The sequence below is a fragment of the Ostrinia furnacalis genome, unplaced genomic scaffold (genome assembly GCF_004193835.3).
Source record: "Ostrinia furnacalis isolate ACB-3 unplaced genomic scaffold, ASM419383v2 OfSCF0183, whole genome shotgun sequence".
Lineage (NCBI taxonomy): Eukaryota > Metazoa > Arthropoda > Insecta > Lepidoptera > Crambidae > Ostrinia > Ostrinia furnacalis.
This window is the reverse complement of record NW_021130422.1, coordinates 597,765-609,790: the sequence shown is the minus strand read 5'-3', so window position 1 is coordinate 609,790 and position 12,026 is coordinate 597,765. Positions and strand designations below refer to the sequence as shown.

The 12,026-nt window shown below is 35.7% G+C and overlaps 1 protein-coding gene across 1 annotated transcript in view; it reads left to right on the top strand.

Annotated features, from left to right (window-relative positions):
- The window catches only part of LOC114353790 (synaptic vesicle glycoprotein 2A), a 38,322-nt gene that overhangs the window by 3,363 nt on the left and 22,933 nt on the right, over positions 1 to 12,026 (top strand). Inside the window, exon 2 of the mRNA XM_028305903.1 lies at positions 7,231 to 7,284. Within this exon, the coding sequence (XP_028161704.1) occupies positions 7,231 to 7,284 (54 nt within the window). The remainder of the gene's footprint in view (positions 1 to 7,230; positions 7,285 to 12,026) is intronic.

Genomic DNA, 12,026 nt, shown 5'->3' with positions numbered 1-12,026 from the left:
ATAAAATAGCATCTGACCCATCATTAGTATCATTATTATCGAACGTTTCGCGGTTATTTTATTTAATTTGACTCCTCATCCTGCTGGGAAAATGCCTGTCAATCACACTACTCCAGTGTGTTGTGTTGACCACTGTTAGAGGGTAAAGTCTTTCTTGTTTATTTTATTACTAATACGAAATTCGATAGTCAAGTGCAAGTGCAACTGCCCCACTGATAAAATTAATAAAAAGAAAAGATAATTATGTTGCAATTATTTTACAAACATGTTTACATAATTGGCGAAAGCAGGTCAAAAACTTATTAATTACCTTCCAATCGGTATTTGGACAGATCAGACGGCCCAAGACCCTATTATCTGGAGTCAACCGAACGTATCTGACAGTAATGTCACCCGAGCATCGACTCCGGCGCATCTTGTTGACATAATACGCTTTCTACGTTTTGCTAATGATTTATTTTGTCTACGCGAGGTGAATGTCATATCGTATTTAAAAGTTTAAAAATTCTTAAGAGTAATTACGGGAAATTATTGTGATAATTGTATTGCTATTGTTTGTTCTCTGTAGCTGTGCGTTAAATAAAATAAATAAATAAAATCGAATCGCAGCACATGTGATAATTTCGTTCGTTTCAGCCAAATTGCGTCCACTGCCGAACAAAGGTTTAAGGCCAAAATTTAATCTCATGGAAATGTAATAGGGACAAATGCACCATAAGTGTATGCTTATGTGCTACCAACTGTAGTTTAGAAATGCTAGTGTAGCGATGGTCATTATTTTCACCCTTTCAGTTTTTTGCGTCTAAAGGCAACTTATGTCAATAAAAAAATATGGTTTAACGCTTTATTCGTGGAAATGTGTCAAAAACAACTTAGGCATGCTGAAGTTGGAATATAATGTATTTTAAGAGTGACTAGTTAAAAATAATAAAACATTTATTATCCTCTTATTGTTGTAATTGCCATAGATAATTAGGCTTACTTTATCTAAGGTACAAATCTATAATTTTCTAGGCAAATCCGTTAATGCTCACATGTTTTTAATCAAATCATAGCAATTTAATCCTAATGTTATCCTGTGTTTACCAGGATTATAAATATTACTAAGTAGTGTACTTAACAAGTAATTGTAAGCCCTTCAGCCCTACAATCTTAATCTTTTTGTTAGTTTCAAATCATTCGATTGATAAAAAACAATTTTAAGGCGGAAATTGAATGTCTTCAAGGTTCCGTAGTTTACCGTAAATAAATGACACATAGTACTCGTATGTAAAACAGTAGCAAACTCCTTTTAAGAGAGTGTAGAGCGCAGCTAGTAAATAATACAGGTAGTCCACCTTAATCAGATTATTTAGTTACAAGAAGTTTTTAATAATAGGTACGAGTACCTAGCTAAAATGTAGGTGTGGTGTGTGGTGAGAAATAAATATTTTCAATTAATTAACGTTTTGTGCATTTTAACCTCACATAAATAGGAGTAGGTAGCATGATAAAACACGAAATTGGACTTTCATCTTGGTAAATTATAACGAGCCAGCCCAGAAATATATCGTCATGATTACATCCGTTTTTTGCAAAGTCCATGAGCCATCACTATCAGTAGCAATCCCACAGTTTACAACACCTTTAAAATCAATTCCAGATTACACATGTTCAACACAAATCCTTGTTGATAAAATCACAATTATCGTAGGATTTGTTCAGATAATTTTAATTCCACAAAAATGGCTGATAAGCAGTGATATTGGCAGCGTATTCACGTGCTTTGAGGTGCGGTTTTATAAATTGTAATAAATAAAAATAAAATACCTAACTACCAACAAGGGCATAAAACTATATCTATAACAGCGATTGACTGACTGACTCACGCACTCATCACGAAATCTCAGAAACTACCAGTGCTAGGAGTCCCAAATTTTACATGGGGGTTCCTTTTAGAACGTAGGTGTTCACTAAGAACGTATTTTACGAAACTCAACCCCTGGGGGAAAAACGGGATCCACGCGTACGAGCTCGCGGGTGGCCGCTAGTTTATAATAAAATTGTTGCATTAGTGATGCAATGTAACCAATGTTCAGTTAATGAAGTCTATTTATTTTTTCAAACATTTCTAGTTTAGTTTCTTATATCCGTCTATGTTTGGACGAAGTGCCAATGCCATTATGGAGGTAAATGTAATTTTAAGTCCAATTTTATATTAAAAAAAAATGTCTGAATACCACTGAAGTGAGCGTCCGAAAGACGTTGTCACGCGTACGCGAAGGTTGCAGACCCATCAAGTATAATTACATATTAGAAATTGTAACATTTTAAACATGTACGATTAAATAAAAACGTTAAATCATCAAACAAGTTTATGAATCATTACTTTTATCAACTGTCTTAGTTCAATGATGAAAAGTTGATTACTCAGAAGCACATGGATGCTATCGTATTTACCTTTACACCCAGGCTCACGTCACTACTCGAGGTTGATTATGTTTTATATCAAATTAAACCATTATAGGTTACTGTCCTAGGGATAATCACCTTCAATTATGATAGATTGATCAATATTTTGTCACTTGATACACTTTTTTTTAGCTTTTCATTACATAATAATCACTAAAAATTCAGGTAGGCACAAATAGCATTCCTATAAAGCAATATTTGAAAAGGAAGAATGGTTTGTCGCCTCCAGGGTTCGCGTTCAACGGTATAAGAGTTAGAGAGGCTCTACCAGTCAAAAGTTTCGATTCCCAAATGTGGTAGGTAAACGAAAAAAAATTACATCGTTTCATAATTTCTTCCTAACTATGTAATATTGGCTAGGATATTGCGGACTTGAATTAACGTTAAAGAATAAGATTCCGTGCTTCGGAGGTAGTGTGCAGTGTGCCTTGCTTTTGAGCCGTCTACGAGTCTGCCTCAGTATTTGTTAAACCACACGATAGCAAAAAGAAGGGTTAATTAAATCTTAGACAAGGGCTTAATTACATCCCACACGAATAGTAGTAGTAATAGTACGCATTTCAATGATAGCATAGTCTATAAATCATTCAATTGTTTTTCATAGAGTCGGTAATTATTGTAATTTAGAAGCAATATTGCTGTTACACTTTTATTGTGTAGCAATAAAAACTTATCGGACAGCAATAATGCGTTATAAAGTGTGCTCATCCTGGCTTCCTTGAAATCTTATTGGGTGTACCTACTATATTTGCATTGAGTGAAATGTAGTATATAAATCGTGTTTAGATCTATACAAATATGAACATGAGCAAAATAAATATGAAGCGACGATAGCCAAACGGTGAAGGTGTCGGAATGGCCGACTCTTTCCTCGTTTCGTAGAACGCGGGTCTGCTCCCCGCCGCCGCTAGACTATTATGGTGAACACTCGCATATTTTTCTTACCACGAGGGGTTAACAGGATTTACAAATTGCTAATATTCTTAAAAATACGTTTGATGTACACATGATGCAATAAATTAGTGAACTATGAACTTATTACTGCATTTAGGCAGTAAAATCAAAAGTCAACTCCACAGTTCACAGATTTCTTTTACTTTATCAATCACCAATTAAAATTTCGTTATTCAGAATATTGGCATTCAGACAGCAAGGCAGTGGCTTCACATACTGCTAATTAGTCGCAGCTATCTGTCAGATAAGATTAAATTAATTAGCGTATGATTAAGGGCTACTTAATCCCCTTATTTTCGACACGTACATGTGTTTCGTGAGATTAGTTCATTATCAGTTGTCTGTGATTTGATTGAAACGTGTTTTTTATTGAATTAGGTAAAGGTCCTTTAGTGTTTCAGGATTGTAATGTTTTTAGTAATTATCAGACTAAAAATCTTAAAAACAACTTATATTGGAAGTGGTTAATTTATTGTCTGCCTATCATATTTTTGACTACCTACTCGCTTTTGTACTAACTACGACCAGATCTTTGTCTGTCCTTAAACCATTACAAAACATGTACATAATAAATAATTACACAAAAATAAAAAACTTTGTCCTGTAGCTAGAAGAATCGAGCCTTAGGTATCGTTAGAAAGGAGCGATTCAAGTTCTGAAGGTTTAGTTTCTCACTTTCACGCGTGTCCTGTCTAACTCTTATATTTTTCAGACTTTTTCATTTATTTTGTTGGGCGATTTGATTTTTTTTCACACTCTATCTTATCTTAGCTTTAATACATTTTCGTCTGTAATATTTTAAAAACTTTAATAAAGCCTTTCTGCAATTATTAAGCCGACAATAACCGCTGGAGTGGTCATTACATAGATAACAGATATGACGGAGGTTGTATGGTAGATAACACATGACGCTAATATGGGAAGTGTTTGGAGTCGCAGTCGCCGATATGGGGAATTAGCGCCTCTAATTTTCACGTTAAAGCTCAAATTGCTGAACGATAAAGTGATAGCATTAGTATTGGCACGTATGTGTGTAGTCTGGCAGATATTTATCGTGATAAGATACGGTAATGATGGAAATGTGTGTGATTTGTGACAGGAAGTTCACTTTACTGAATAGGATTTTACCGCCTCACGCTAGGGCGGCTAGGGCGGTTTACATTCACTGGCTTCCCAAAACTTAAAGCTCATGAATCTAGCTACAGATGGATGAGAGAGAGCTTATTCACGCTACGACTTCTTTTTAATTCATCGCAACTCGTAACTCAAGAACTTTTCCTCCCCAATACGGTTGTGTCAGTTCAGCGAACGATGCGCCTTGCATCAACCGGTGACATCTGGTCTTATGCAATGTTATTCTAACCACATCCAGATCCAAATTTTAATAACCTACATTAACATTGCCGTCAACAGCAGATCATACTCAAAATAAAGTCATTTAGCATCCACTTTTTACCGGTCCAAACCAGATCCAGGCGGTTGCATCCAGAAAAATCTGGCCACACGAATGAGTTATTTATACATATGGTCCCGCGGGTATGTTTCAATTAGTTTGATTGGTGCTAATAACTTGTCGTGGGATTAGTCTAACATTAAAGCGACCGCGAATGTTATGTGGTAGCCGCAATCAGCCGCATTCCTGCTTTGTTTTTGACCTTAGTTAAGTTTATTGTTGTTCCTTAATAGATATATGGGCAAAGATTTTAATTATTGCGGCTGTGTTCTAGACAGTCTGTCTGTAAACCTAGTTGATGTTATAACCTTCTCATAAAAGTTGATTGGTGTATTCGGTTTGGTCGGTTCTCACTAGCTGCAAGTGGATTAAATAATGTTCTGGACAAGGTTTTGGGTTAACTTAGGAACTAAGGCTGGTTTCTACACGTCTGGGGGATTCCCTTTGAGACTCTGAGTACTTAGAGACACTATAGAGTTATAGAGTATCTAGTATAGCAGATAAGGAAAATCAGAAGAGATCCAAAATACCAAAATGAAAAAAATGATAAGCGGTTAAAAATAATTTACTTTGATTTTTGATAAGACCTATTACCTATTTTCCTGAGTATTGATCATAGGTAGATTACGACAGTGATAAGGGGATCCCCTAGCTTTCATTTCGTGAACCTTAATATATTGTTGTACATACACAAAGTTATTTAATACTATGTCATAGAACCTGAATTTGTACAGAAATCGCCAACCGCTGGTGCACGATGTTGGTACTATCTCTACTAGAAACTAGAAATACTTTTTACGCTTTTTTGTCTATAATGTTTTTAGTCTCGATCTATCCAATAACTGTCGCCTTGATTGAGAGCTTTGTTTTGTGTGCACGCGCAAATTGGCACGAACTTGACAAGGATTCCCAATCGCCCCACTGATGGCCAGTTATATGATCTTTATGATGACAGTGAAAGTGACAATTTGTAGCAATTACAGGAAAATGCAACTAGAAAAACAATTGAGTCATTTGTAATGGTACGAGTATAAAAACCGGCTTGGAATTTCGTAGTCGACTGGTCGATCGATCTTCTATCTTTTCCTCATCACGTTTTTCACATTGTCCTCCATTAATAAACTTTAAATAGAGATTAATAATTCATCCAAGATTTCAAAAAGAGATATCTTTAGGGGCATTAATTTACTAGCAAAGTAATTTATTAAGGTACTAGCAGGTAAGGTGATAAAAAGGTATATGGATGGAGACTGTATTTTATTTAATGTACATAATTGTATTAATTCATCACCATAAATAATAAGATATTAGGGATTAAAGGAATATTAAGGATGAGTTTTTCAAAAAACAATAATTTAAAATAATTTGTCTTCATAATAAGTACCTACGATTACTGGGTTCGATTATAAAAATTAATCAATTCTCATTTCTACAAAATTCATAAACAAAGTTGACTTTTGTTTCACTGATCTACATAATTATTGCAAAGGTTATCAATTAGCTACTTTTAATATAACATAGTTAATACGTAATCGCGGGTCACTTTCACTTGGTGTTAATGGATGATTAAATGATCGTTATTCTACTCAAAGCAATTTATTGTTATTGTTATAATCTTGCAATATTACTTAAGTAAAGTATCTAACCGTTGTAGTTACCTGATTCAAATAATGGTTGTGTAATTACTCTGGGAAATCTAGTAATTTGCAAATGGCGAATTATTTAATAATAGTTTTTAATTTGTTAATAACAATAATTGAAACAATTATGCGTGGGATTTACTGGTGTACATAGATATATTTAATTTCTAAATTGGCACTGTAAATGTCATATACAAAGGTTGATAATGATCGCTAGAATGGATGTGTAAATATGATCATCTGCTACTTGCAAAAGTAAATGAGAATGATACAAAAATGAAAATGGGTCAATAAGCATAGTACCTGTACTACCTACGTTGATGGAACAACGCTGGCTTCCAGCATAAAAAAGGTAGAGCCACCAATAAGTCGTGGTTTTGAGTCTCCAAACCAGTCGATTAGTTCAAGTGAAAATCATGTTCAAATACGAAGACTCTTAGGCCCAGCCCAGAACACACGGTGCAACTTTTGAGTTGCATCTAAGTTTCTGCCATAGCGTCCATTAAGAGACCACACATGACGCGACCAGTTTGAAACCGATTTGAACTTGTCTTGTCAACTCAAAAGTAACTAGAAGTTGCAGTTTCGTTTCACCGTGTGTTCACACGTTGTTTACTACTTTTGTTCACCCCATGTTTACCTTTTAAAATTGCCTAAAAGCCGTGTAGCCGCGACGTGCGCGCGCGCACACAGCGCGCTGGCAGCCGTTCTAATCTAATTTTGTGTTGGCAGAGACCAAGGACCGGCTGCAAAGGGCGCCGTTCGAGACCGCCCTGCACCACGCCGGTAAGTAAACAATGATTTTTTAACGCCTTATATGGACATTTTTGTGTAAATTCATGCACAATGGTATAGTAGTGAGAGATTGAGGTTCTTCATACACAAACAGTGGTGAAAAATAGAGAGAGGTATGTATTATAAAACAAAGCTCAAATCTCTATTCATTTGTCCAGCGATTTGTTCAGATATCAACCAATCAGAAGCTTGAATCTATCCTTGAAATTGAGAGTTTTGAGCTTTGTTATGGAAGTTGACTCTGAGGTTCTAACTCGTATCTCAAATGAGACACACGTAGTGTAAAACCATTGTGGGTTTTAAAATATTAATTGAAATTCCCCTTATAATCAGACTTGAATCGCGTGATTGTTCAAAAAGAAAATAATTCGTTCTGAAGACGCGTTACGGTTAATATATTTCATGTTCGAGTATGCTCCAATACCGTGCTTTTTATAGTAGGTATAATAAAATCAGTTCCACATTTAAGCCTAACGACTGAGCTATTTAGACATAGTTCTCTTGATTAGTATACCAGCAGTGTCTTGATGCCGTAGGCCGTGACCCCAGGGCGCGGCGACCCTCCCAGCTCCCCTATCTGCCTTTATCACCATCGTTTAGCTTTATACCCCTGGCAACGTCAGGTGGAGGCGGTGAATTGCCTTGATTGCTAGTGCTGGGTTCGAAGCCTAGTGGAGTCAATATGAAAAACACATTTTCTGAGTTGTTACTGGGTATGTAGAGAGCAAGGTTCTGGAATGAAGGCCACGTACCAGAAAACGCAGCGTGGGACGTCCACCCACAAGGTGGACCGACGACCTGATAAAGGTAGCAGGAAGGCGCTGGATGCAGGCCGCTACCAACCGTGCGATGTGGAAGTCATTGAGGGAGGCCCATGTTCAGCAGTGGACGTCCTGTGGCTGAAATGATGATGATGATGATGATATAGAGAGTCGCCATAATATGAAATCTCGCAAAACTTTTTGCACCTAAACTCAATATCTAATATTATTATCAGTAGGCTATGTGAAAGTCCGCGAGTCAAAGAAAATCACACTAATGGTAAAACACTCAAAACAAATTCATGAAAATCATAAATTCCCAAAAACTAAACATGTATTTGAATGCGGTTCCGAGGTAAAACTGTGTTAACGCTCAATCATTGGCGATAGCAAAAACAATACTTGTTATTCTCTCGCGATGTTTTTCTAAATTTCCCCGAAGTTTAATTACATTTTTGAGCCGTGACTCATTCAGGTGGGCGGCTCATCATGTAAAAACAATTTTCTCAAATCTTAAGTGATGATTAGTTAAGTACCTACTTCGATGAGAGTTTGTCGTGTTTTGTAATTAATCAAGTCATATCTGAATACCGATTCACGTTTTAAAAAATGTTGTCATGTTAACTTATATTAAAGACGAATAAAAGTAGATCAGTATATTTCTAGCCAACTACGGTACAAATCTAGGTGAGACCGTTGCCCAGCTGTGGGATTATCTACTTATCTGTATCTGTTTATTTAAAAGTATAAATTGCCTTACTAAGCATAAAAAATATCCTACATAAAACTATCCCCGTCCCTTTGATGACACTACCTACCTAGATAAATAAATAATAGTATGTTTGAATTGTTTGGCTTTGTGTCACCATTAGGAAATATCGAACATTAATAATGCGAGACACCTAAGTATACCTACAGTAATATTACTTGTTTATACTTTTGTTGTTACTAGTAAATATCTTATGAATGACAGAGATGGACGGATGAGCTAATTTATTGAAATTTTGCAGAATTTCCCGCTGGTAATTATTCCTTACATTTTTACTGCCGACTCGACAAGTCCCAGAAACGTGAAAAGCCATTTCTCGCCAATGTCAGAGGCGCATTAACTAAATATACAGCGCGGCGGCTTTGACGTGAACTAAACTAATATTTAATTTTAACTGTGTGCGCACGAACTTATTGTGTTCGAGTCAAATAGTAATTGTTAAAATAGCTTAAAAATAACTTGAATTCCATTTTACAATTGATGAACTGTAGGTGGAATCTGGCTGTTAAGTTTTGATAACTCCCGTTTTATGACGTCTATTTTTTATTTTTCACTATCTCATTGATTCAGGAACATAAAATACGAGTAGATAGTTTATATTACTTCGTATCTGACCGTCTAAACTGAGAATTAAACTAGGCATTAAAGTACTTGTACTTTATTCTATTAAGCACAAAGTCGAATCAATTAAGAATGAACTGTTTCATTGATGACTATTTTTTTTTGTTAGACTTCATTTAAATGAGACGGGTCACGTGACCTTTATCATGCTTAGGTAGAGGTACTAAATGTTACTGTATTGGTCTATAAACTTTATAGTATAGACGATGGAACGTTGTAATGAACTAAAGATAATTAACTGACAAGTCAAAAGTGTTGTTAAGGTTAGCAAACGCGCGGTCGTTAGCACGGCAACAAGTTGTCGGAACTTTCCGCGGGGGCGCCACTGAAGACGACCTTTATTGTTTGTTTTGGACAGTAACATAAATATAGGTTAGTAAGTATTGTTTATAGGCAGTAGATTTCAGGAAGTTTGAGGAAATAGGTATAATTGACGAGGAACGACCGCAAAAATGTTTCAGCGATCCGCCCTAGCTTTTCAGAGATAGGCACTTTTGCTTAATTGGAATTGACTGTGTATTATGCGTTAATCATAAACAACAATTTATACTCGTATGCTCTTTTTAACAGGTCTTGATGCATCGATTATATTTTCATATTTCTTTAGCTAACTTGTTTCTTAACATTATTATTTTTCATTTAATTTATTTAAATACTTGGACCATGCAGTTGGGTTCGATCGACTCTACACGATTCTATAGTGGCAAGAAAATTATGGACTTGTATGGTTTGTGAGATCGTTTGATATCATAATTAATTCCTCAGAACTTTCAGGCAAATTAAACAGAAGATTCTCTATCAAGAACCTTGACCGGTATTGGTGACGTCACCGCCGGCCATCGATGACGTCACACGATCTTGGCGCGTGGGCGTGGACCGGCTTTGTATTGTTTTGTCATTATCAAACCCACTTTGTAACTGGAGCCTTTGACAGGCATATTATCCTAGGGGATATCTTTTATAATAATATTTTCAGCTAATAATAGGAGTAGTGAAGGAGCACATAATAGAGTAAATCTCAGTTTTGTGATGGTTAGACCGTGTATTTTTTTTATATTAAAGACACGTAAAGGTGCTTTTTAAAAGCAAACTGTTGAAGTTTTATAAAGTTGATACCTATAAGTATACAGAATGTCTAAACATTAAAAAAAAATTGATAGTTTTCAGCTGCTGAAATGATTTAAAACGACTTGTTGATCACATAGGTATTACTTGTTTTATTTCATGTGCTAATTTCATAAAGGTCAAAACACTTACATCTACTTTAGCTGGCACAAAAATTATTAATTTAGCCTTTGCAATGAATGGGATTACGTTTTGAAATTGAAATGTGTGAAACTCTGTCACTGATTGATGAAAAAACTAGAAAACATAAGTAGGTACGAGGATTATAATTTAGCACATAGCTAAATTGTTTATATCAAGGCTTTCCGAGATCGTTTGATATCATGAAATCGTAACGTTAATGGTCATTAACGACCAGTCGATAACTCAAGCTCTCATGAGATTCAATCGAATTACGTAGGCACTTCCATTTGTACCTACATTCGTGTTGTCGAATTAAACTTTAATATTTAGTCACAATTTCACCAGATGTTAAGTAAGTGAAGATGCAAATGATCACACTTGTGCAGCGAGTAACTATATTATTCACTTAAGCCGTGAGGGAAGTCATACCTACTTATAAAGGGCTAAAAGCTGGCATCATTGTCTTCATAATAATGCCTACCACAGTCCACTGCTGGGCATGTGAATCTTTCAGTATGTCCCTAAGTCCAGACCTCGGCAATACCCTTACAATCGTAACCATATCACTGTCAAAGTTCTACATATCTACCGAGTGGCAAGTGGAATTTTGTCTGTCATAGAAAAACTTTATCGCGCGCATCCCCGTTTCAAAAACCGAGTTAAAACTATCATATGTCCTTTCACGGGACTCAAACTATCTCTATGACAATTTTCATCAAAATCGGTTCAGTGGTTTAGGCGTGAAAGCAAGACAGACAGACAGACAAACAGAGTTACTCGTACTTTCGCATATATAATATTAGTAGGTATAGACTAGTATAGATTAGTATAGAAGTATAGATTAATTACGGATCCTGAAAACCAAAGAAAAGCGAACAAACAAGCCTCTTTCGCTGACGCACGAGCCGTAGCTTTCACTCAACTGTCGCTAATAAATGCAGCCATCATACAGTTAAATTCATGTGTTTAACTAATTTTCAGGCTTCAGGAAAGCTTCAAAAGAAGCAATAACTGTTTCTTTCGAGTCAAGGTTTGTTTTGGCGGGAAACGCGGATGACATACGGCCGCCATCTTGACGCGTGCCAATTCAAAATGTTGTATGAGGTTTTGCGCAAACCTCGGTTTTTCGTTGATTGAAACATTTTACTTGAACAAAATACTTATTTTTGGATTTAACAGGTTTATTTGGGTTGTTTTTGAAAACGGTAAACATCATTACAGTGTCTGACTTGGTGCATAAATAAATAATTGATTTCATTTTAATGGTCGAAGAAGAAAAATTATCTACCTAAATAGCAATTTACAAAAGATTTCGTCAGTTGAAAGAAAGAAAA